Raw genomic sequence first — 26,716 nt, forward strand, 5'->3', positions numbered from 1 at the left:
ATGGAGGTGAGAGTAGTGATGAGTGATGGCCAGTGATGGAGTGATGAGTGATGAGGTTGAGGGAGTGATGGAGGTGAGGGAGTGATGGAGGTGGAGGAGTGATGGAGGTGGAGGAGTGATGGAGGTGAGGGAGTGATGGAGGTGAGGGAGCGATGGAGGTGGAGGAGTGATGGAGGTGAGGAGTTGATGGAGGGTGAAGGAGTGATGGAGGTGAGGGAGCGATGGCGGTGAAGGAGTGATGGAGGTGAGGGAGTGATGGAGGTGAAGGAGTGATGGAGGTGGAGGAGTGATGAGTGATGGGAGGTGGAGGAGTGATGAGGTGATGGAGGTGAAGGAGTGATGAGTGATGGAGGTGAGGGAGTGATGGAGGTGGAGGAGTGATGGAGGTGAGGGAGTGATGGAGGTGGAGGAGTGATGAGTGATGGAGGTGAGGAGTGATGGAGGTGGAGGAGTGATGGAGGTGAAGTAGTGATGGAGGTGAGGGAGTGATGGAGGTGGAGGTAGTTTGATGAGGTGAGGAGTCGTCTGGAGGTGAGGGAGTGATGGGGGTGGAGGAGTGATGGAGGTGAAGGAGTGATGGAGGTGGAGGAGCGATGGAGGTGGAGGAGTGATGGAGGTGGAGGAGTGATGGAGGTGAAGGAGTGATGGAGGTGGAGGGAGTGATGGAGGTGAGGGAGTGATGGAGGTGGAGGAGTGATGGAGGTGAGGGAGTGATGGAGGTGAGGGAGTGATGGAGGTGAGGAGTGATGGAGGTGAGGGAGTGATGGAGGTGAGGGAGTGATGGAGGTGGAGGAGTGAGGAGGGAGGGAGGTGGAGGGAGTGATGAACATCAGTAACTCCTCTGCTGGCAGGTCATTTAAAAATATCATTAAGAAAGTAATAATGTGTGTGAAGATGACTGTCCACACTGGTGTGTGTGTGTGTGTGTGTGTGTGTGTGTGTGTGTGTGTGTGTGTCTTGCTGTAAACTGAGCTCATTATCTACATCAGGTGAGACACCAGAGAGTCCACCACATGTCTACCACTGTATCACACACACACACACACACACACACACACACACACACACACACACACACACACACACAGACACATAATCAATACCCCTCGGTTAGAGGAAGTCGGGGTTGATGTTGACGGGCTGTTTAACGTGATTAAACGGTGTCGGCGGGTCGATGTGACACCAGCGGACCCTCGTGTCGGGTCATCAGCGGTGCAGCAGGAGCTGATCTCTCCTCTGTGCTTCAGCCTTTATTTATACTTTAACCGTCAGTGGGATGAAATTTAGATCAGACAAAAAGCTTCATATTAATTAATCAGTTGATTGGTTTATATAATTTCTGCTCAGGTGTTCTGGATGTGTTCTGATCTCTGAGGAGGTCCGTCTACTCCGGGTTAAAGAACTTTGTCTTTACCCACTGAGCCACTAAATCACCTGACTGATGATTATTGATCAGCCATCTCAGTGTGATAGAGGTCGAACATGTTGTCCTGTTGGACTTTGTTGTTCAGTGTGAGCATTTATAACAACAACTGAAGTTGTTTAAATATACTGACACCAGCACCAGTCAGCTCGGCCCGCTCCACACCGTGTGATTTTAAATCATTGCTTATTCAGCTGATCAGATCGTGTCGACCAGACAGCAGCTCGGATCTAAAGACAGAATAAAGTTCTGGATGTGTTCGCGACCTCTCTGCTGTCAGCGTCTGTGCTGGTGAGCAGCTGGAGATCGACGGAGTCAGAAGTCGACTTTGGAGTGACTTCTGACTGCAGACAGACGCCTCGGAGTCAAAAGGTCACTGACTGCCTGTCTGTCTGTCTGTCTGCTCGTCTTCGTCTCTGACTTCATTCATCTCTTACATCAGCATCTACTCTTCACTTAGCCGCCACGTCTTCGTCCTCTTACTGAATTTTCTTCCCTCTTAAAGGTATATTCCGGTGTAAGTTTAATCCATGGTCTAAATCACCATGAAACTGTGTTAGACTCCCTCTGGAGAGATCAAGTTAGCAGACCGCTAATTAACGGAGTTTTATCAACCTCAGAAACGACCGCACGACAACAATACACTGCAGTAAATGGATCCAAATATAAACCGCCACCAAAAAGCCACAAATAATGCTCAGAACAGCACCAAACTTCAGCAACAGTACAAATAGGGTCTCAGCACATAGTCCGGGGCATCTAACCTCCGCTAGCTTAGCTGGATTTCTACTGAAAAGCTGACTAAATTTACCACTCTTCTGCAGCAGCTTCCTGTTGACGGGAAGTCCCGACGAGTCGATTACCGAGTGCAGTAGAGTTCCGCGGCTCATGGATGAAAATGTCTGATTATGACTCCATGGAAAAGCAATCAAAGTTCATATGTGTCTTACCTGCCAGTTTATAACAGTTATTATCGAGAGCGGACAGGGAAAAGAACGGAATTGAGCATTTCTAACCGCACTCGGTAATCGTCGCGTCGGGACTTCCCCGACCCGGAAGCTGATGGAGGAGAGTTGAAATCTGTTTTTAGCTTCACAGTAGAAATCCAGCTAAGCTAGCGGAGGTTAGATGCCCCGGACTATGTGCTGAGACCCTATTTGTACTGTTGCTGAAGTTTGGTGCTGTTCTGAGCATTATTTGTGGCTTTTTGGTGGTGGTTTATATTTGGATCCATTTACTGCAGTGTATTGTTGTCGTGCGGTCGTTTCTGAGGTTGATAAAACTCCGTAAATTAGCGGTCTGCTAACTTGATCTCTCCAGAGGGAGTCTAACACAGTTTCACGGTGATTTAGACCATGGATTAAATTTATACTGGAATATCCCTTTAAGCTACAAACATCATGTTCCTGTTCTTGGATTCACAGCCGGGTGTCGACGGTGCTGTAAGTCCCAGACCCTCTGCTGCGTCCTGCTCTGTATTCTTACACTTCCTGTTTCACTGTGGCTCCAAACTGTCTGCCGCTCATCATCTCATCGTTCTTCAGACATGAGAAACAAGAAAGCTGTCCAACAGTTTAAAGCACTCAGAAACATCCTGAGAACACAGAGAGCGAGCAGACGGAGCGTCACACTCTCCTCAGTGAGTAATGAGTGATCTCTGTGAGGCTGCTGCACAGCTGGGCCCGACACCGGGTCAGGTCCTCACCTGGGCTCTGATAATAAGAACCACCTCAGACCACAGCTGCAGTGTGTGTATCTGTGTGTGTGTGTATCTGTGTGTATATCTGTGTCTGTGTGTGTGTGTGTGTGTGTGTGTGTGTGTGTATCTCTGTGTGTGTGTGTATCTCTGTGTGTGTGTGTGTGTGTGTGTATATCTGTGTCTGTGTGTGTGTGTGTGTGTGTGTGTGTGTGTGTATCTCTGTGTGTGTGTGTATCTGTGTGTATATCTGTGTCTGTGTGTGTGTGTGTGTGTGTGTGTGTGTGTATCTCTGTGTGTGTGTGTATCTCTGTGTGTGTGTGTGTGTGTGTGTGTGTGTTCAGTACGGTGGCCCTGAGAGGTCAACACACTGTGTAACAAGATAAAAGACGAGCATGCAGAGACGTGAGATTTGTTTTCTGTGACTGTATTTAAAGTCTCACTTCACTCTGAATGATTATTCACTGATCAGGTGAATTGATCATGAGCTCATTAATAATGTGACTGTGAAGAGAAAAGTTTCAGCACAAATTAACTTTCATCACTTCTGTTGATCAGAATGAAGTCAGAGCTCTGATCACGACTGAGAGGAACTTACAGCTACATACGAACATCAGCCTGCTAACGAGCTAGCAGCTAATCAATAATTATTAATCAGCTTTAGAAAAGTGAACCATTCTGATGTCATCGTATTGACCCTGCTGTTGTCTACACTGTGTTTAACAGCAGAGAAAACCTCTGAAATGTTTGTTCAACTTGATATTTTATGACTTTACTAAAGAAACTCAAACATTAGAAAAAGGGAAATATTACCTTCATTCATATTTACATGGAAGCTGCTCACAAAGAGTGTACTACAACACACGCACGCACGCACACACACACACACACACACACACACACACACACACACCCACACACACACACACACACACACACACACACACACACAGGTGCAGGTGTTCCCTCACCTTTCCCTGACCCACACAGCTTTCAGAGATCAGAGATCGGAGAGGAAGCGTTCCACAAAAACGACTCCAATAAATAATAGAAAACTATGTTTCTGCAAAACACAGACCAATTAAAACTCAATGTTTCATTACAACAAACGTAGAATCGTAGAGTCAAACGTGCGCTCACTGTTTCAGCCTCCAGCTGTCACATGACTGAATGAACCCTCAGCTGCAGCGCTCATTCTGATCTACAGGTGCAACGTGTGACGTCGTTCTTCAGTCACAGGATCACTCAGGTTATTATCTTCATCCTGAGGGGAACATGAATATCTGGAGCACATTTAAAAGGAAGACATTTCAGACACAACGGGAAATTCCCCTGGTCTGCCTGTTGAAGTGCCCTTAGGCAAGTTACTGAACCCCAAACTGCTCCTGATGTGCCGGTCGGCACCGGCAGCCACCAGCATCCAGTCCATCAACCAGTTCTTAAGATGTTCTATCTGGACCGAGCAGACGGACGGTACTGCCCACAGAGCAGCCAAACAGGAGGTGATTGTTGTGGGAGTGAAGTCATAAAACATGACGAGGAGGAGACAACAAACAGGAAGTGATGACAAGCAGGGAGCGAGGAGGAGGAGGAGGAGGAGGAGGAGGTGGAGGAGGAGAGGCCCGTGGAACACACAAACATTAATGGATGCTATAAAACGCATCCTGCATAAAGAAATGATATTAGCATTGCAAATATGCTCCTCCTCTCCTCCTCCTCCTCCTCCTCTGTGTACCACTGCATGTACCTGGTTACATTCAGTTAAATCACGTTGGACGCTGGCAGTTTACGCCTTAATAAGAAGAACAGCCTCTGCTGGTTGACCTTGGCTCTTTGCATAAGGAGATGTACGACTCTCCTGGGAGATGAGATGTTCTGTGTGTTGAAGAAAACACTTTCCCTCTGCTGATTTATTCATGACGCTCCAACATATCACAGTCGATTCTGACTTTACATCTCTATGCATGAGACGACCCACGAACACATGCAGGACATCACAGGAAGCAAGAAGTCTCCATTCCAACCCGCCGCTGATGATGACAGACCACTTCCTGTTTACACACAGGCGTGTGGCTGACGTGACGGCAGCAGGAAGAGAGCAGCGGGTTTGTTTCTGTGTTTTAAAGACAACGTGTCTCGTTCCCCGCGAAGTGACGGGACCCGCAGGAGAACTGGTGCAGGCAGCATGAGAACCAGCATGTCTCAGGTGCAGGTAGAGAGCCAGCAGCATGCAGCTAGTTAGCACCAACCAGGATTAGCTGTAGCTTAGCTGCACAGAGTGGCTTCTTAACAAGGCCTTTATTGTGAAACACTGACAGGAACAGACAGGCTTCGATTTCACCGACGATCACAGAGGAGATTATTATTATTTCATAACTAAACTGTCATCACAAACTAAATATTATTTACATTTATTAACCAGAACAGTCACAGAGAACAGTGACATCACAGAGAACAGTGACATCACAGAGAACAGTGACATCACAGAGAGCAGTGACATCACAGAGAACAGTGACATCACAGAGAGCAGTGACATCAAAGAGAGCAGTGACATCACAGAGAACAGTGACATCACAGAGAGCAGTGACATCACAGAGAGCAGTGACATCACAGAGAGCAGTGACATCACAGAGAACAGTGACATCAAAGAGAGCAGTGACATCACAGAGAACAGTGACATCACAGAGAGCAGTGACATCACAGAGAACAGTGACATCACAGAGACATCACAGAGAACAGTGACATCACAGAGAACAGTGACATCACAGTGACATCACAGAGAACAGTGACATCACAGAGAGCAGCTGTTTCCTGTCCTGCTCTCTGAGCTCCTCTTCACTGTCCGTCAGTCACTGATCTCGGCTCCGGTTCTGTTTCAGTCGTGTCCATGTGCACTGTGATGTCACTGTGATGTTCACTGTGATGTCACTGTGATGTCACTGTGATGTCACTGTGATGTTCACTGTGATGTCACTGTGATGTCACTGTGATGTCACTGCAGCCCTAAAGCAGCAGAAGTAAAAGCTGTCTCTATAAAGCTGACAGGATGAAGGAAACTCTCCAGAGGCAAATGAATTTATCTTTTAACTTTAAAGAGCTGATTGAGCTCTGGATGTGTCAGGAGGACGGGTCATCTGGACTCTTGTGGTTCTGGATGTGTCAGGAGGACGGGTCATCTGGACTCTCGTGGTTCTGGATGTGTCAGGAGGACGGGTCATCTGGACTCTCGTGGTTCTGGATGTGTAGGAGGACGGGTCATCTGGACTCTCGTGGTTCTGGATGTGTCAGGAGGACGGGTCATCTGGATTCTTGTGGTTCTGGATGTGTCAGGAGGACGGGTCATCTGGACTCTCGTGGTTCTGGATGTGTCAGGAGGACGGGTCATCTGGACTCTCGTGGTTCTGGATGTGTAGGAGGACGGGTCATCTGGACTCTCGTGGTTCTGGATGTGTCAGGAGGACGGGTCATCTGGACTCTCGTGGTTCTGGATGTGTAGGAGGACGGGTCATCTGGACTCTCGTGGTTCTGGATGTGTCAGGAGGACGGGTCATCTGGATTCTTGTGGTTCTGGATGTGTCAGGAGGACGGGTCATCTGGACTCTCGTGGTTCTGGATGTGTCAGGAGGACGGGTCATCTGGACTCTCGTGGTTCTGGATGTGTCAGGAGGACGGGTCATCTGGATTCTTGTGGTTCTGGATGTGTCAGGAGGACGGGTCATCTGGACTCTCGTGGTTCTGGATGTGTCAGGAGGACGGGTCATCTGGACTCTCGTGGTTCTGGATGTGTAGGAGGACGGGTCATCTGGACTCTCGTGGTTCTGGATGTGTCAGGAGGACGGGTCATCTGGACTCTCGTGGTTCTGGATGTGTAGGAGGACGGGTCATCTGGACTCTCGTGGTTCTGGATGTGTCAGGAGGACGGGTCATCTGGATTCTTGTGGTTCTGGATGTGTCAGGAGGACGGGTCATCTGGACTCTTGTGGTTCTGGATGTGTAGGAGGACGGGTCATCTGGACTCTCGTGGTTCTGGATGTGTCAGGAGGACGGGTCATCTGGATTCTTGTGGTTCTGGATGTGTCAGGAGGATGGGTCATCTGGACTCTCGTGGTTCTGGATGTGTCAGGAGGACGGGTCATCTGGATTCTTGTGGTTCTGGATGTGTCAGGAGGACGGGTCATCTGGACTCTCGTGGTTCTGGATGTGTCAGGAGGACGGGTCATCTGGATTCTTGTGGTTCTGGATGTGTCAGGAGGACGGGTCATCTGGACTCTCGTGGTTCTGGATGTGTAAGAGGACACTGATCTCATCCTGTCAGCGTGTCGAGGGATTTAAATATTCAGCAGTTACACATTTTATCATTTAATCACAGTCACATCCGACCCGTCCGTCTCCTGGAACTCATGTACAAACGCAAACGTGTTTTCGAGGGAAACAACAAATATATATTATAATACACAGCGAGGGAGAAGTTTTATTTTACGTATCTGTAAAATGTTTCCTGAGTGTTTCTGCAACATCAGGGAGCTGAAGTTTCACTGAACCTTTCAGCGGTTCTGTTTAAGTGCTCGGTTCGGGTCGGATCATCGTCTTGGTTAAATATTCACAGTTCACTGTGACAAATGTCTTTATTAACCTTTAACCAAACACACTGACTGTCTCAAACTGAACTCATAAAACTGAGTGGAAACGTTTGGTTTGATAAAAAGACCCGTTCAGGGAAACACGAGAGAAATAAACGGAGTGAACTTGAGATTCTGTTGATCTGAGGGAGGATTCTGGGTCTCAGCTGTGTGAGGCTGATAAACACATCTCACCTTTCTGTTGTACTGTCGGCGCCGCGAGCCGCTCGGGACCCTCAGCACTAAATCCTGAATGGGTCTGCCACCGCATTCACATCAGAGAGTACACACCATACACCTCTGTTACATTTAGATACAGCAAATCCCTTTTCAGGGTAAAGCAAACAGCTTTTATCAGTGTGAGAATGGAGCCTGTTAAGCACACAGAGCTAATCCCTCTGCATTATTGGATATTACAGCAGCTGCACTGAAGCACGCACACACTTTGTGTTTGTGTTCGACTTAAAAAGTTAATTTTTGTACAGAAAATAATGTTCAGGAAACTTCAGGAGGAACATTAAAAACATATGTACGTGCAGCGAACAGATAATGAGGCTGTGATTGTGATATTCAGTAAGTCATAACTCCTGTTTCACAGCAGTTCAGCTTCAAACCCTCAAACGAAGCAGAGACGACGTGTTGTGACGGATAACGGCGTGATAACTGAGCTGAACAGACGAACCGCTCGTCACTCAGAACAAACTTTATTTATTTATTCTACATTCATGTCTTCTCACCGGAGTGATTATCTCATATCAGAGTTATTGTTCTTAATAACGAGCTAACGAGCCACATGTCAGGTAACTCACACTAACCTGGTCGCTAACGGTAGCAGGCTAGCAGCTGTTAGCCGCCAGAGACGACTGTGATTGGTTCACTGCAAAACTCAAAATCTAAACCGAGTTTATTTGTGTCATTTCTACTCAGAGAATCTCATCAGAGTTTATAACGTGGAGAGTTAACTGACAGTCACAGAGGAAGCAGCCTGACAGGATGGAGCACGTGTTCTGATGTTCTCATGATGCCAGCAGACAGAACTTTCTCCAGCGCTGACGCAGATACTCAGGCTGAACTTTTATTAAATATTACAATCATTACAAATTATTACTGGCTGTTCCAGCCAAGTCCCCGAACACACAGTCACACACGGAGCTGTGACATGTTGTAGCTGCACAATCAGCAACAACAACAATTATAATATATTATATTTATCTAATATCTAAATCACCTTTATTATAACTCGTGACTTCCTCTACATTTGGCTTTAATGTTTTGCTCGTGTGTGCACGTATGTGTGTGTGTATGTGTGTATGTGTGTGTGTGTGTGTGTATGTGTATGTGTGTGTGTATGTGTGTGTATGTGTATGTGTGTATGTGTGTGTGTGTATGTGTGTGTATGTGTGTGTATGTGTGTGCACGTATGTGTGTGTGTGTGTATGTGTATGTGTGTGTGTATGTGTGTGTGTGTGTATGTGTGTATGTATGTGTGTGTGTGTGTATGTGTATGTGTGTGTGTATGTGTGTGTATGTGTATGTGTGTATGTGTGTGTGTGTGTATGTGTATGTGTGTGTGTATGTGTGTGTATGTGTATGTGTGTATGTGTGTGTGTGTATGTGTATGTGTGTGTGTTTGTGTATGTGTGTGTATGTGTGTGTGTGTGTGTGTGTGTGTGTGTATGTGTGTGTGTGTGTGTGTGTGTGCACGTTCGGTTCATTAGTGTCAGTTTCTCTCAGTGTTGCACTCCGATTGCGTGGGAGGATCTTCTCTTCCTTCTCTTTGTGTTTTGCTCCTCGTCTTCCTCACGCTGGCCTCTTGAACACATCAACAGCCTCCTTCACATCCTCCTCCCTCTCCTCCCTCTCCTCCTCCCTCTCCTCCTCCCTCTCCTCACCCTCCCTCCCCTCTCCTCCTCCCTCTCCTCCTCCCTCCCCTCTCCTCCCTCTCCTCCCTCCCTCTCCCCCCCTCTCCTCCTCCCTCTCCTCCTCACCCTCCCTCCCTCCCTCTCCTCCTCCCTCTCTTCCCTCCTACCTTCATTGCATCACTCCTCCCTTTCCTTCATGTCTTCTCTCCCTCTTTTCTCCTGTCATGCCTGCTTTGCTGTCTGCCTCGCTGTGTGTGTGTTTGCATGTGTGAGTTAGGCGCTTCAGTGTGTCCACGCATGTGTATGTGTGTTTGCTTATTGTGTGTGTGTGTGTGTGTGTGTGTGTGTGTGTGCGCAGAGCGAGCAGCTTCTTCCTTTCTCCTCATTTGTATTCTGCTCGTCTCGGGCCAGGTAGGTAATGACAAGCAGCAAAGGCCAGGATGTCAGAGCTCCACTCAGCTGCTGGCTGCCTGCTGACGTCAACACACACACACACACACACACACACACACACACACACACACACACGCCCATCCCTGCAGCTTACAGACTCAGAAACATGCGGGTCTTTGCTCGCTCGCTGGTTTTCTTCCCTCAGTCTCTGGTTAATGTTAAAGTATCTCTAACATGTGGAGGAAGAAACGACGCTGGCTGAGTCTGTGTGTCGGTCTGTGGATGTGCAGAGTCACTGAACACAACGATCATGTTGATTTCTTCCCTGTGCGACCTGTTTATCATGTCTATATGATGAAGCCTGGACAGAGTCGTGGTGCTGCTGGTCTGAGCTTATTTAGCAACACGTTGTTTGACAGTAGAAGTCGAGAGAAGCGGCAGCGTCGCCGTCGTCCTCGTCCTGTAGCTCGCTGTTTCCTACCTGTGTTCAGTGTGTTGTCAGGTGTTGATGGCTTGTGTCTCTGCTGTTCTTGTGGTTTGTTTTGGTGTCCGGCTGATTGTGAACTGTAGCAAACACACTGAACACTTCACGTCATAGCTGCAGAGTCTCTGGGCTCGTTAGCCGACCAGCAGCAGCGACGAGGTCGCCATGAGGAGACTACAGCTCCTGAACTGCCACATCAGAACCGCAACAGAACCAGAATCAACCAGAGAGCGAAGCCAGCAAAGACAGCCAATCAGAGGTGGAGTAGGGCGGGTTCAAGCTAACGCTGAGCTAGCTGTGTTGTCTTTCACATGTTCTGGATGGAGAGAGAAACACAGATCCTGCTTCAGAACTTGAAGCTCTTTTCTCGTCTTCCGTTTTATTTTTTCAGGGTTTTGTTTGTTTTTTTAACTTCTGTGAGGTGTGAATTACTTGTTGATGCTGCCTGATGTTAGCTAACACAGAAGAGTTGGAATAAAACAGGAGCTCTCTCTCCTCCTTCACTGCTCGAAGGAAAAATCCTTGAAATCACCTGAAAACCTTTCAGACGCGTCCTCGTCCATCCGTCCTCGTCCAATCTGTGGCTGTCTTGTTCTCTGTTGTCCTCTCGCTTTCTCTTTGTCTCCCTGCCATTCTCTTCTCCTCCATCCTCTCTCTTTTATTTCCTCTCACCACAGATCCTGCTGTGCTTTCCTTCTTTTTTCTCCCCAGTCTCCCAATTTACTCCACAGAAGATCACTCTGTACTTTCCTGCTTTATCTGCAGCCTCCCTGCAGATCTCTTATCGGCCTCCTGCTTTCTCTGAGCGCTCCTTTATCTTCCTTTTCCTTTGCAGACTCGACTCCTCCTCAGTATCAGACGACTGACCTTTACTCTCGTATCTACACGGCTTTTTAATTAGACACATCTTTACAAACAACATCAGTTATGTTCAGAATTTCTTAGTGGAACATCTGCTTTTATTTTCAAATAACGTGACAGTAATTCTTCTTTATGTTCTGTTATTGTGGCAATAAAGAGTTTGTGACAAGATGTGAACTTTAAAATGTTAATGTTAACTGTTTTACAAATAGAGATTTTGATGCTAGCGTGAAAGTGCCCGTAGCACTCCCACTGAAAATGAGTTTGACACGAAAACGAAAATACAGTAAATCTTAAAAGTGCCTCTTTTATCGTAATGATGCTTTTACATGAAGGTTTGACTCGTACACAGTCACTAAAAAAGCCTCGGTTGCATTTTGGAGAGAGTTTCACTTTAAAGAGATTCATCACCTGCATAAATAGGTGATAATAACCAAGTAATACATTTTAAATTACCTGAGTAATTACCTCCAAATGTATAAAGAAAGAAAAACCCAAATATTATCATAATCTGCTGTTTTCCAATAAGCAGTTGTTAAACAGCTGCTCATTTATATAATTATCATTAATTAAATGACAGGAATCTTCTGCAGGTCAGTGAACTGAATTTCTTTCAGCTCTGGAACAATTCTGCTAAATGTTTTATCTTATAGTTTGTTCATTTACAGACATTTTATAGTTACAATTAGTTTTTTTTACTGACAAACAGTTTAATAACCAAGAATCAGGTGAGTTATTAACAGTCAGTCCTTCATTTCGGCCTCGTGATGACGTCTCAGTGAAACGTCTCCTTCAGTTCAGTCGGCTGCAGAGAAACTCGTTGAAATCATCTCGCTTGTGTTTCTGCGACTCCAAAGAGAAACTGTCTGAAACACTTTCCCTGTTTTGGTCACAGATAAACGTGAGAGTTGTTCTGATGTTCTGCTGCAGCGGGTCGGTCTTATAAGGCTGCAGGATTCCCTTCAGGCCTGTTAGGCAGCTCAGAGGCTGGGAGCTTATCGGCTGCCTCTGTGGCCTGCAGCAGTTCAGGCTGACGAGCCTCCCTGTGGACGGGACACGAGTCCGTCAGACGGGCTTACCTCAGTCCATCTCTTTAACGCTGGGCGCCGAGCACAGAGGCTTAGTCCTGACGACTGTGCCAGAGATCAGAGCCCGGAGCTCGCGGTGTCGGCCGGACTCTCACCTGTGATAACACTCAGTCCTCCTCAGGGACGAAGGACGGCAGAACCATCCTAATCTCCTCCTCTGGCCGGGTTTACAGCTCAGAACCAGAACTTCAATCACTGACAACTTGGCATTAAAAGGATATTTGTACTTCATCAAAACCCAGTTTAAATTCCCTCTGCTGGTTAACAATGAACAAGTTCATTCATCATCACAGTGTGAGCCCGATGACACTTTCTCTTCTTACACATCTGTACAGTTTGTCTCGTTCGTTTCTCGACTCTGAGTTCAGTTTGTTAAAGTCGTCACAGCAGTCGACTCTCAGCCAGCGACGTCCTTCAGCGCTCCAGTCAAACCAAGACAGCAACAATCGTCTGTGTTCTTACACTCAGTTTATACAAGTTTCTCTTCCATTTAAAACGCTTACATTCAAATTAAAGACCTCAGATAGAAAGCTCAGTCTGTACTGATACCTCACAGCTACAGACGGAAACAGCACACTGACAATGATTCAGAACAACAGACGTCAAATGTGTGAGAAACTATGAGATTAACTTCCATTCATGACTGAAAGCACTGTGTGTCTGTAGCTGTGTGTGTGTGTAGCTGTGTGTGTCTGTAGCTGTGTGTGTCTGTAGCTGTGTGTGTGTGTAGCTGTGTGTGTCTGTAGCTGTGTGTGTCTGTAGCTGTGTGTCTGTAGCTGTGTGTGTCTGTAGCTGTGTGTCTGTAGCTGTGTGTGTGTCTGTAGCTGTGTGTGTCTGTAGCTGTGTGTGTCTGTAGCTGTGTGTGTCTGTAGCTGTGTGTGTCTGTAGCTGTGTTGTAGCTGTGTGTCTGTAGCTGTGTGTGTGTCTGTAGCTGTGTGTGTGTGTAGCTGTGTGTGTCTGTAGCTGTGTGTGTGTGTAGCTGTGTGTCTGTAGCTGTGTGTCTGTAGCTGTGTGTGTGTAGCTGTGTGTGTGTCTGTAGCTGTGTGTCTGTAGCTGTGTGTGTGTAGCTGTGTGTGTCTGTAGCTGTGTGTCTGTAGCTGTGTGTGTCTGTAGCTGTGTGTCTGTAGTTGTGTGTGTCTGTAGCTGTGTGTGTCTGTAGTTGTGTGTCTCTGTAGCTGTGTGTGTCTGTAGCTGTGTGTGTCTGTAGCTGTGTGTCTGTAGCTGTGTTGTGTGTCTGTAGCTGTGTGTGTGTAGCTGTGTTGTGTGTCTGTAGCTGTGTGTCTGTAGCTGTGTTGTGTGTCTGTAGCTGTGTGTGTCTGTAGCTGTGTGTGTCTGTAGCTGTGTTGTGTGTCTGTAGCTGTGTGTGTCTGTAGCTGTGTGTGTGTAGCTGTGTGTGTCTGTAGTTGTGTGTGTCTGTAGCTGTGTGTGTCTGTAGTTGTGTGTCTCTGTAGCTGTGTGTGTCTGTAGCTGTGTGTGTCTGTAGCTGTGTGTGTCTGTAGCTGTGTGTCTGTAGCTGTGTTGTGTGTCTGTAGCTGTGTGTGTGTAGCTGTGTTGTGTGTCTGTAGCTGTGTGTGTAGCTGTGTTGTGTGTCTGTAGCTGTGTGTGTCTGTAGCTGTGTGTCTGTAGCTGTGTGTCTGTAGCTGTGTGTGTGTAGCTGTGTTGTGTGTCTGTAGCTGTGTGTGTAGCTGTGTTGTGTGTCTGTAGCTGTGTGTGTCTGTAGCTGTGTGTCTGTAGCTGTGTGTGTCTGTAGCTGTGTGTGTCTGTAGCTGTGTGTCTGTAGCTGTGTGTCTGTAGCTGTGTTGTGTGTCTGTAGCTGTGTGTGTCTGTAGCTGTGTGTGTCTGTAGCTGTGTGTCTGTAGCTGTGTGTGTCTGTAGCTGTGTGTCTGTAGCTGTGTGTGTCTGTAGCTGTGTGTCTGTAGCTGTGTGTGTGTCTGTAGCTGTGTGTGTCTGTAGCTGTGTGTGTGTCTGTAGCTGTGTGTGTCTGTAGCTGTGTGTCTGTAGCTGTGTGTCTGTAGCTGTGTGTCTGTAGCTGTGTGTGTCTGTAGCTGTGTGTGTGTCTGTAGCTGTGTGTGTCTGTAGCTGTGTGTGTCTGTAGCTGTGTGTGTCTGTAGCTGTGTGTGTGTCTGTAGCTGTGTGTGTCTGTAGCTGTGTTGTGTGTCTGTAGCTGTGTTGTGTGTCTGTAGCTGTGTGTCTGTAGCTGTGTGTGTGTAGCTGTGTTGTGTGTCTGTAGCTGTGTGTCTGTAGCTGTGTTGTGTGTCTGTAGTTGTAACAAGTAAAGGAAACTATTTGCTGTTTGTAACAAAGTATAAAACAGGGACATTGAAGGATCCTGACCAACCCAGCGGAGCAGCTGGTGGCAGCAGGAAGCAGCTGAGGAGCTGCAGACTCATTATTTACCTGCAGCCTGCTGGAGTTTGGCTGAAGCTTATTAAAGCTGCTCAGCAGATTAACTTTCACACAGACTCATTTCATTTAGCCATAGTTTCCCAAAAACTGTGATAAGATGTAAAGGTCATGCAATTATGGTGAGAACCTTTAAACTTTCCAACAAGTTTCCGAAAAACTTTTTTCACATTACAGCAAAATCCAGCTGCACTAATTGTGTGGAGTCTTTAATAACCTGCTGAAACCAACAACAACAACACAATCCTCTCTGAGGAGCGACACGCTAACACACAACGTAACACCTGAGGAGTGCAGCTGCTGTCCTTTATTAAGTCAACACGGCGTAATGGATCCATCAGGAACAAACAGCCTGAGGTGAAACGCAGCGATGAGACCATCAGCTCACCAACAACATGCGCGTTACGTTTCATCTGGATTCCAGCACTTGTAAAACAAAACAGGAACATCACGACTGCCTTTTCATATCTGTGTCATTCCACTGCAGAATGTGATCGTTGAGTTTCATATCAAAGGCTTCCTCCGTCTGCACGGATGGAAATGAGATTATCGGCCTCAGGCTGATGAACTGGGACACAACACAGATCGTCAGCCGTTAGCATCGACGCTCTGCTCGACGTGGAGCTTTGCCACATTGTGATTTGTTGGCGATTTGTAATTGAAGCGTAACAGAGAGTTACTTTGTTCTCTTGTTTTTAAAATGATTGTTGTCGTGATGATATTTCCTGCGGATCATAATCAAACAGACGAGACGAGAAGACGAACAAGACTCACTGACGTCAGCTTTATCTGCTCCTGTTATTACGGGACTGACAGAGGAAGTAACAGAGTACAAATACTTAGTTACTGTACTCCAGTAGATGTTTCATGTATCGTTCAGGAACAGCTGGGACAAATCCTACTGATTCTACCTTTACCTTTAATAGTCCTTGAATTCTATTAATATGACGTGAGCTTCAGTTAGCTTTGAGCACAAATGTCCTTCAGAGGGAGACTTTTTACTCTGATACTCTGATGTCAGAGCCTGTAATCTATTACTTTACTGGAGTAAACAGGTTGAATCAGTACTTCTACTTCAACCAGAGTCAGTTTGTACACAGGTACCTGAACGTCTCCTGGAGGACAGACTGTGAGGACTGTTGACTCCTCTGGGGACGAGCGGTCACATGGGACCTCCTCAGGATCGTGTTTGGTGTCACGAGGTGAATGTTGATGCGTTCCTGAAAGGAGAGTGTTGCTCTCTGTGAACTCTCCCTGAATAAATAAAGCTTTGAAAATGTTCCTGACCTCTGTCATCACTGACAGCCGCTGCCGACCGACCTCTTCAGTCGATGTGATGTGAGGACGTGACCCTGTGTTGAGTTTGTGTCACGAGTTCTCAAACCTGCACTTTGTGTCTAAAGATGCTTTAAGATAACATGATAACTGTGAGAAGACAGCATGATAATATATGTGGACTGGAGCGTGAACTCTGTAACGACAACAAACAAAAGCCCAGAGAGAAACTGTGCCAAAGATATTTCACTGAACATCTAATGCTCAGATTCAAGAAGCTGTTAGCTGACAAATGTTTAGTTTTGTTTCTGTAGAACAAAAGATTCATGCAAACATGACAGACTGACATCCAATGATTCATCCCTCCATCCCTCCGTCCTGTACATCATCCATCCTGTACATCATTCCTCCATCCTGTACATCATCCCTCCGTCCTGTACATCATCCATCCTGTACATCATCCATCCTGTACATCATCCATCCATCCATCCTGTACATCATTCCTCCATCCTGTACATCATCCATCCTGTACATCATTCCTCCATCCTGTACATCATCCCTCCATCCTGTACATCATCCATCCATCCTGTACATCATCCATCCTGTACATCATCCATCCATCCATCCTGTACATCATTCCTCCATCCTGTACATCACCCATCCTGTACATCATTCCTCCATCCTGTACATCATCCATCCATCCCTCCATCCTGTACATCATCCCTCCTGTACATCATCCATCCATCCATCCTGTACATCATCCATCCTGTACATCATCCATCCATCCCTCCATCCTGTACATCATCCATCCTGTACATCATCCATCCATCCCTCCATCCTGTACATCATCCATCCTGTACATCATCCCTCCATCCTGTACATCATCCATCCATCCCTCCTTCCCTCCATCCTGTACATCATCCATCCATCCTGTACATCATCCATCCTGTACATCATCCATCCATCCTGTACATCATCCATCATGTACATCCATCCATCCCTCCTTCCCTCCATCCTGTACATCATCCATCCATCCTGTACATCCATCCATCCTGTACATCATCCATCCTGTACATCATCCATCCATCCTGTACATCATCCATCCTGTACATCATCCATCCATCCTGTACATCATCCATCCATCCTGTACATCATCCATCATGTACATCCATCCATCCCTCCTTCCCTCCATCCTGTACATCATCCATCCATCCTGTACATCCATCCATCCTGTACATCATCCATCCTGTACATCATCCATCCATCCTGTACATCATCCATCCTGTACATCATCCATCCATCCTGTACATCATCCATCATGTACATCCATCCATCCCTCCTTCCCTCCATCCTGTACATCATCCATCCATCCTGTACATCATCCATCCTGTACATCATCCATCCATCCTGTACATCATCCATCATGTACATCCATCCATCCCTCCTTCCCTCCATCCTGTACATCATCCATCCATCCTGTACATCATCCATCATGTACATCCATCCATCCCTCCTTCCCTCCATCCTGTACATCATCCATCCATCCTGTACATCATCCATCCATCCTGTACATCCATCCATCCTGTACATCATCCATCCTGTACATCATCCATCCATCCTGTACATCATCCATCCTGTACATCATCCATCCATCCTGTACATCATCCATCCATCCTGTACATCCATCCATCCTGTACATCATCCATCCATCCTGTACATCATCCATCCATCCTGTACATCCATCCATCCTGTACATCATCCATCCATCCTGTACATCATCCATCCTGTACATCCATCCATCCCTCCTTCCCTCCATCCTGTACATCATCCATCCATCCCTCCCTCCCTCCATCCTTTACATCATCCATCCATCCATCCCTCCATCCTGTACATCATCCATCCATCCTGTACATCATCCATCCATCCATCCCTCCCTCTATCCCTCCCTCCCTCCCTCCATCCATCCACTGGCTCCTACCTTTTCTGCAGACTGCGCCGTGCCGAAGAAGATGGGTATAAAAGCCAGCCAGACGATGCAGGTGGTGTACATGGTGAAGCCGATGGGCTTGGCCTCGTTAAAGTTCTCGGGCACCCCGCGGGTCTTTATAGCGTAAACAGTACACGTCACCATCAACAAGATACTGTAACCCAATGAACAGATGATCTGGAGATCCGTGATGTCACATTTCAACACCCCTCGTGCGAGATTCGGGTTGAAGGTCTTCTGCTCGTCGTAGTCTATGATTGTGTTGGGCGGATCCACCACGAACCAGATGAAAACCCCCAGCAGCTGGACCGAGATGAGGCTGGAGGTGATGGCCAGCTGTGAGGTGGGGCTGATCAGCCGGGGCGCCGTCACCGACTTCTTGCCCTGCTCGAAGATGCGGAAGATGCGGTTGGTTTTGGTGAGGAGGGCTGCGTAGCTGATGCACATGCCCAGGCCGAGGAAAATCCTCCTGAACGAGCACACGCCAACATCCGGCTTGGCGATCATGAGGAAGGTGATGATGTAACACAGAAATATCCCCGTGAGGAGGACGTAGCTCAGCTCCCTGCCTGACGCTCGGACGATCGGTGTGTCGTTGTAGCGTATGAACGTAGCCATGACAAAGATGGTGGCGATGATCCCGAGCATCGCCAGGAAAACTGGAATCACGGCCCAGGGCGAGTGCCACTCCAGCTTGATGATGGGGATGGGCTGACAGGCCGTCCGGTTGGCGTTGGGCCTCATGTTGTAGGAGCACAGCTTGCAGCTGAACTCGTCGTACTGGTACTGGTAGCCGTCGCAGGGCTCGCAGTGCCAGCAGCACGGCATCCCTTTCACCACCTTCTTCCTCTCGCCGGTTTTACAGGGAAGGCTGCAGACGGAGCTGGGGATGTCCTGCTCGCCCCCGGGCCACTGCATGTCCTCGATCTGCAGACAGACACAGTCACAGTTACATCAGCTGTTCCCAGAATGCTTCATCTCAGCAAATCAAGAGTCAAATGATGGCAGCAAGATTTCTGTAAACCACAGCACATGTACGTGTCATCTACGTATAATATCTATATGACGAGGACACGTGTTGGGTCACATTCAGATCACATGTCTGGAGGTGGAGGAGATGCTGGTGATAAGGCTGTGAGTCAGAGACCACAGGCTGAGACGGCGTTTTAACATTTCCAGACGTGTTTCTGGGAACACAATCAGGTTATTCATTATACAGTCAAAATCTTTTCTGCCCGCTGAGTTGGTTTAAAAGATTTCTTTGCTACTTTTCTTCAAAAGTTAATTTAAGACAGAACAAAACAAAACGTCTGCGGTACTTTTAACCCATTAATGACTTATTACATTTATTATGTTGAGGAAAAGCCTCGCAGCTCGTCTTCTGTCAGACTGAGAAACACAAAGCTTGGTGAGGAAACAGTGGACACACCTGACTACACATGACAAACATAAAATAATCCTTTAATAGTCCCACAGTGTAATAAGACAGCAGCAAAGGGGATTCATATTAAAAACAGCAGTAATGAATCAATAATAAATATAGAAAATATAAATAAAAACACAGAAACAATTTAAATAAGAAGCAGAGAACTCTACACTTCTGCACACTGAGCAGAGATTCACACGTCTGGAATAATCTGACATCTTGTAGTTTTCTGAGAAGTATCATCTTATATTTAGTCGTTGGTCAGGTCAGAAAACACGTGATGGTTTGTGATGACGAGTAAATCCAGTGAAGACGTCTCTCAGCAGGCGTCTCCACAATTAATACAAAGTTCACCTGCCACAAACATTATTCATGTCATGATTTCTCCAGTCTGTTGTGGAGGGAATCATTGAGTCTGTTTCCCTCCTGCCTTGCTCGTGGACACATGTAGTTACTGCAGCGTCCTGCAGAAGACGAGAAGCAGCACAGTTAAATGTTACATCATGTGTTTGTGGAGCTCTGAGTCTCGTTGCTCTCCATCCTGTCTGTGTGCAGCCAGCCAGGTTTGATTATTCAAGTGTTTTATGTGTTTGTGGATATTTTTATTTTGGCGCCTGCAGTCTGAGTCTGTTTGATACGACTGCATGATGCTTCTGATCATCATGGAGTTGACTGAAGTACAGACGAGTAAATCCACCAGTAAGAGAAGAACCACGGCGTCGACCTGAAGGTAACACAGAACCATGAATGAGTCCGTCTCATGTTCAGAATGAATCCAGGTTCCACATGTGACTCTCTCTCTGAGGACTTCTTCTCTAAAATGATCTTTAAAATAGAAACGTGTTTTCTCTGACATGTAGAGTCACGTTTCCTGTGAAAAGCCTGAGTGAATGTGACACTGACCCGTTTCCTCGTTGGGACCCGACTGTGCAGTGAAACAGTGGTGAGCGATGGCGCTGTGCGATATCGACTGGGAGGTTTTCTCTGCGTCTCAGATTTATAGCTCAGATTTTATCTGCAGCGTCGCTCTGCTGTTAAACAACGGTTTGCTTTGGCTCTGAAGCAAAAGGTCTCATTGATTTGACAGCTTGACTGCAGCTAATGAGTAATGAATACTCGATTAGTGCAACATCGATATGGATAAATTCCACCTGGATCATCGCTGTGCGCCCAGCGGACATCTCAGTTATCTGCAGATTCTCCTCAGATCTACAGACTCTACCAGGAGCCTCCCTGCTCCTCAAGGAGTCCTTCAGCAAGGCATTTAACCAGATGTGTGGCTCACTGAACCTGATCAGAGTTTAATCACAGCTGAAGAAATGTTGGAACTTCAGCAGGTTCTGCTGGGTCCACACAGAACTATACACAGAAAGTTCTATCAGAGCGACAATAAAGCACAAAACGCAAAATTACACACACCTACAAACTGCAACCGAGACAGAACTGAGAAGAACTGAGACAGAACTGAAAAGAACCGAGACAGAACAGAGCCAGAACCGTGATAGAACCGGGACAGAACCGAGCCAACATTTGAGGCTGTGAGTGAAGTTTCTGTTAAAGGGCAAGTCCACCAGTTTCCCACATTAAAGTGTGTTTACAGGTCTTCCAGTGATACTGCATACATGGAAAAATCAGTATAAAGTCTTTTGTGGCTCCAGAGGAAGCTGCATGTAATAAGTGGCTGAGTTGCATTGTGGGTAATGTAGGCAGCAGGATTTGAAAATGAAGAACATGTTGAAAAAAACAGGTGATTTCTGTGGATGGACTGTCGTAACAAGTCCAGCAGTGTTACAGGAGCTCAATGCCTGGTGCCTATATTACCCACAATGCAACTAATATGACAGTCTAATAATCTGAGTGTTTAATAATCTGACTGTTTAATAATCTGACAGTCTAATAATATGACTGTTTAATAATCTGATAGTTTAATAATCTGACTGTTTAATAATCTGATAGTTTAATAATCTGACTGTTTAATAATCTGACAGTCTAATAATATGACTGTTTAATAATCTGATAGTTTAATAATCTGACTGTTTAATAATCTGACTGTTTAATAATCTGACAGTCTAATAATCTGAACTTCACCAGACATTAATAAATACATATTTCTAACATGAGGCTGTTGCTCTTCTTCATATCAGTGTAATGTGGTCACATGGTGTGTGATTGTGTTCACACTGTGTCATTGACACACATGATGGAACCTGAATGTTAACATATTGATCCACATGTATAAAGTGTGTATCTGCCGTGGAGACGAAGCCTCCGCCTGCTGGTGTCCTCACACAGATGATCTGCTGACACACACTGCGACTCCTCTGTGAGCAGAGCAGGATTAAAACAAGTCCTCACACAAAGAAACACACTATTTTAAATATTCCATTGTATAATATTGGAAGGGGGCAGATCGGATTAGTCAGAAGCATCCTGAATATTTCACTTTCAATATGTGGTTATGTGACAGAGTGTGTGAATCAGTTCACGTCCTCCACCAACACTTCCCGTCCTGAAACTGTGCCCAGAGCTCGGGAGCAGCTCCAGTGACTGACGGCGGCCAAACACCCTGTTATTGTGTATTGATGGTGATTATTCTGGCAGATAGCTGGCGTCTGTTTAAAGGATTTGAAGAACTTGGAGGGATTTCAAATGCTGCTGTGACCCAGGGCTGATCAGTTACACAGTGCTGAGGACATCCTCAAACAGATTATCTACAAAGACCAATGTGAACCAGTCTTTGGTTCCAGGAGCCACGGGCGGCGCTCCAGAGAAAAGGGAGAAATTGACATTGGATGTTATCTCCACCCACGATCAGCCAGACCGTCCCCGGGCCGCCTGTGTGCTACCCAAAACGCCAAGTTGATAACCTGGGCGAGCCGGATGAAAAGCTGCATCAAGCTAACAGCCTGAGTCAGCCGCGGGCGTGTATTTGGCCACGCTGACGATTCAAAGCAACAAAAAGCCAAACTCCAAACAGCCTCTAATCTCCTGCTCCTGAAGGAGAGAAGGAGTCTCTGTCCTCCCACAAGCCTCCCGTCTCTCACTGCACTCCTCTTATTTTCTGATCATATTCATCAGCTGCTGCGTGCTCACAGCCGCCCGTCCACGCCTTCCTGACCACACCTGCACCATCAGGACACTATAATCCCTGCTGCTGCTCCTGCTGGGCGCTCGCAGGCAGGTGAATGAGCTCATGAAGTGTATTAAAATCTGACCTGTCATGTAAGAAACGAGCTTTGTGCAGCGAGCTGATGAGTGGCAGCCTCGTGCCTGCTTACAGACTGACTCGCAGCTTCGCTAATCCAGAAGGATTTCAGGCTGGAGGTTCAAATAAGATTCAGAGCGCCCGCCGCAGCGCCGGGTCGGTCATTTAAATGGAGACTCCATCCGTCTTCTCGCCGTCGTGGCGGTCAGGAAGGCTGCCAGCCGCCGTTCAATAATTGACACACATGTTTGAAGAGGCGTCCCAGCTGGTGAGACGTCAGGACAGGAGGTCTCTGCGGTCTTCACTCTCTGACTAGATGCTCAAATTAAAGTCCACGTCTGTTCTTCCTCCAGCTGGAGATCAGCTCACACTGACAGTCTGACGGGAGATGAAGTGAAGTGTGTGTGGAGGGAGACGTCCTCCTGAGACCTTCAGGTGCACTTCAGGTTGAGGTCCTCGTAATGAGCTTCATTAGTTCTTATTAACATTATTATAAGCTGCGTCTCTAAACACACTCCTGGTGTTCAGCTCCGGCCCGTTCTTCATGCTGAATCCTTTATTCTCACGCTGACTTCACTGTAACGTCAGATCCATTAAACGCACCAGTTCAGTTTGTTTTCAGTGTTTCAACAGTGTGAATCCAAAGCAGCCTTCAGTCTGACCTGCTGGAGTTTCACTGCGTCTCTTCTGTCCCCTCCACACCTCCAGCTCCTCGTGTCTTTGTCCTCGCCTGCCGAGCTTTCTTCCATTTTCTTCCATGTTTTAGGGTTTTCTGGAGACTCTGTCTAAATGGAGGACCTGTATGTGACGTGTTGCATCCTGTAAACCCTCTGTGGTAGAACTGACCTGCACAGTGACTTCAGCTCTCCCTGTGGATTCACTTCAGACCTGTGGAGATCTCAGCAGCTTGTTGATGACTCATCGTCATGTCTTTAATATTTTACAATTGAATGTTGACTTTTTTAAAGAGAACTAACTTTTATCACACGGCTAACTGCTCAGAGACAGTCCGGGACGTGACGGAGACCAGATGTGTTTGATCCTCTTGATGAAACAGTTTGGAGTGACATCACTGGGTTCAGGTGACTTTAGGTTGACGGCTTTGAACCTGAGATTCACAAAGAAAAGGAGGGAAGCAGTGTTGACGTCCTCTGTGACGTCTGTCCTCCTCGTCTCGGTCTCTTTGTCTGTCTCTGTCTCCACCCCTCTGTTCGTCTTATCAGGCCGCTGCAGACCTTTGCTGCTCCGCCTGCCGCTGCTCTGCTGTCGATAAACCGTCTGCCCACCTCGTCACCGTGGAGCGGGTCAGCTGAGCGCGACATCGGCTCCGGTCAGAATAAAGACGCTGTAAACTGTCGAGAACAAACAAACCACCTGTGAGGGAGAAGAAAAGGAAATGTGCCTCTGCAGATACCAGAGGACGGACGGCTTCTCTTTCTGAGGCCTGTCACACCTGCCGCTTCCTCTTCCTCCTCCGCTTCCTCTTCCTCCTCCTCCTCCTCTTCCTCTTCCTCTTCCCCCTCCTCTTCCTCCTCCTCTTCCTCCTCCTCTTCCTCCCGTCTCGTCTCTCAGGAGCTCCTCATGTGTTTGTTCAGACGTCTATAATCCAATAATGAACAACAACAGGAATCTTCCCACAGATTCCTGGACTCTCAGGGGTTATGAGTGGTTCATCTTCTGTCCACTGAGCACTTAATCCATGTCTTATTAGCTCCTTCCTCCTCCCTCTTCCTCTTCCTCTTCCTCCTCCTATTCCCCCTCCTTTTCCTCTTCCTCTTCCTCCTCTTCCTCCGGTCTGACACCACGGTTCATTATCCAGCCTTTAGGGGGCCTCGGTCCCCGAGCTCATCATAAAAACCTTTTGAGGAAACGGTGATCGGCATCTACGCTCCGTTGCCATGGATACGATGCAGGATCCATCTCTCTCTCTTTTTCCTCTGGCCTTGAGTCTCGATCGCCCCGCTCCCCCACCGCCCCTCCTGTTTCCATCCTGCTGCAGTAAACTGCTCCTCCAGGTCGTCTGCTGGCAGCTTCACCTCCTTCGTTTCCTCTTTCCTCCCTCACAACATCCTCGCTCAGCCCGGCCCGACACCTTCTCATCCACAAGTTACAGGAAATAGAAATAAAAATAAAATAAAATCTAAACAATTTAAACAATTTACCCCCCGGGGATTAATAAAGTATTCTGATTCTGATTCTAAATTAGCAGACTTTCACATCAGGAGGTGGAGGGAAGGAGGTGGTGTTATTACAGAACACAAGGCAGCCTAACAGACAATTCAGGACGTTCAGATCGTCTCCAGCCGTGTTACTGACGACCAGAAGCAGCTTTTAGTCACAGGAAGTCCATCATCTCCATCCCCAACATGGCTGCAGAACAGGAGACCTCCTGCATATTTCTACGGACACCTGGAGACACTTCAGCTGTTTTCTGTCGTCAGAGTTGTCTGTTTTTCACAGGTTGGACTGTCTCCACCCGTGATCGTGGCAGCAGAACAGCTCCTTAAAGTCAAACAGTGAACGTAAAGCTGCAACGTAAAGAAACGTTCAACACAAACGTACTGAGACCACATCGATCCTGCTGACGCCTGCAGAGGGTCCATGAGATCCAGATCCAGCCTCTGGTCCACATGTAGGATTGGACGGATGATGATGATGATGATGATGATGGATCCTGATGGACTCTGATTGTCGAGGTTTGTTTAGTATCTGACATCATGACATCCCAGAGAGGAGGGTGTGGCTGATGACATCATCCGTAGAAGACAAAGAGCAGCCGCCTGCAGACGCTCGCTATGTGGACACGGCATGAAGACAGCTGATTGGCTGTACGGAGTCAGCACAGCGCCGCACACAGCAGTTCTGTGAAACATTACAGTGCTGAGTGGACTTTAATCAAACTGACTAGAACAGAAAGAAGCTGGAACTCATTTCAACACGAAGTCAAGATGCTCATGAGTCCGTCCAACATCAAGTCTGAGAATATCTTACAAGATTTACTTCATTTACATATTCAAACACAAAATATCAGAAAACAAAAGACGATCCTCAGAAATCAACCGTCACACACATGCACGCACGCACACACACGCACACGCACACGCACACACGCACACACACACACGCACACACACACACACACACACACACGCACACACACGCACACACACACACACACACACACACACACACACAGTCATTAACGTGGTGACTGTGGATCATGATCAAACTGATTAATTGGAAAAGGAAATAAGAGTGTGTGTGTGTGTGTGTGTGTGTGTGTGTGTGTGTGTGTGTGTGTGTGTGCAGATTAGCAGCAGAGTGACAGGAAACGAAATGAGAAACAGGAAGACAAACAGACCAATCAGACGAGTGTCACTGCACCTACAGCGTCACCGTGGCAACTACGTCATCTGATATATTTAATGAAGAGCAGATCATCAGATCACAGTCCTCACATTATTTCCTTGAGTAAAAGTACTGATCCAGCTTGTTTCCTCCAGTAAAGTAATAGATTACAGGCTCTGACATGTACTCAGAGTATCAGAGTAAAAAGTCTCCCTCTGAAGGACATTTGTGCTCAAAGCTAACTGAAGCTCACGTCATATTAATAGAATTCAAAGACTATTAAAGTTAAAGGTAGAATCAGCAGGATTTGTCCCAGCTGTTCCTGAACGCACCACAAAGACAGTTGATTGTTGAGTCTCATTCCCAGGACGTCAAATAGACACATGTTGGGTTGGTAAAGCGTCCCGAGCAGCAACAAAGAGAGAAAATCAGAAACTCTCTGCAGATACGAGACACTAACACGCCTTTTCTCCACATTCCAGTCTCCCTCTCTGTCTGTTTACGCCTTCTTACGGCTTTTACGTCTTTGTCTCGTCTCGCTGCGTCTGCCGTGCGTGATGTGCTCTGATAGGTCCACATCAGTCTGCTGATGCTGGGAAATAACAAGAATCCAGAATTCACCTCAGATGCATCAAACTAAAGTAAC

The 26,716-nt window shown here is 47.0% G+C and overlaps 1 protein-coding gene across 1 annotated transcript in view; it reads right to left on the reverse strand.

Moving 5' to 3' along the window:
• Positions 1 to 4,305: 4,305 nt before the first annotated feature.
• The window catches only part of grm7 (glutamate metabotropic receptor 7), a 104,988-nt gene continuing 82,577 nt past the window's right edge, over positions 4,306 to 26,716 (reverse strand). The window contains exons 7-8 of the mRNA XM_030418891.1: positions 18,083 to 19,018; positions 4,306 to 4,383 (exon numbers count right to left, since the gene is read on the reverse strand). Of these exons, the coding sequence (XP_030274751.1) occupies positions 4,321 to 4,383; positions 18,083 to 19,018 (999 nt within the window). The 3' untranslated portion in view covers positions 4,306 to 4,320. The remainder of the gene's footprint in view (positions 4,384 to 18,082; positions 19,019 to 26,716) is intronic.

This window comes from Sparus aurata, chromosome 6 (assembly GCF_900880675.1).
Source record: "Sparus aurata chromosome 6, fSpaAur1.1, whole genome shotgun sequence".
Classification (NCBI taxonomy): domain Eukaryota; kingdom Metazoa; phylum Chordata; class Actinopteri; order Spariformes; family Sparidae; genus Sparus; species Sparus aurata.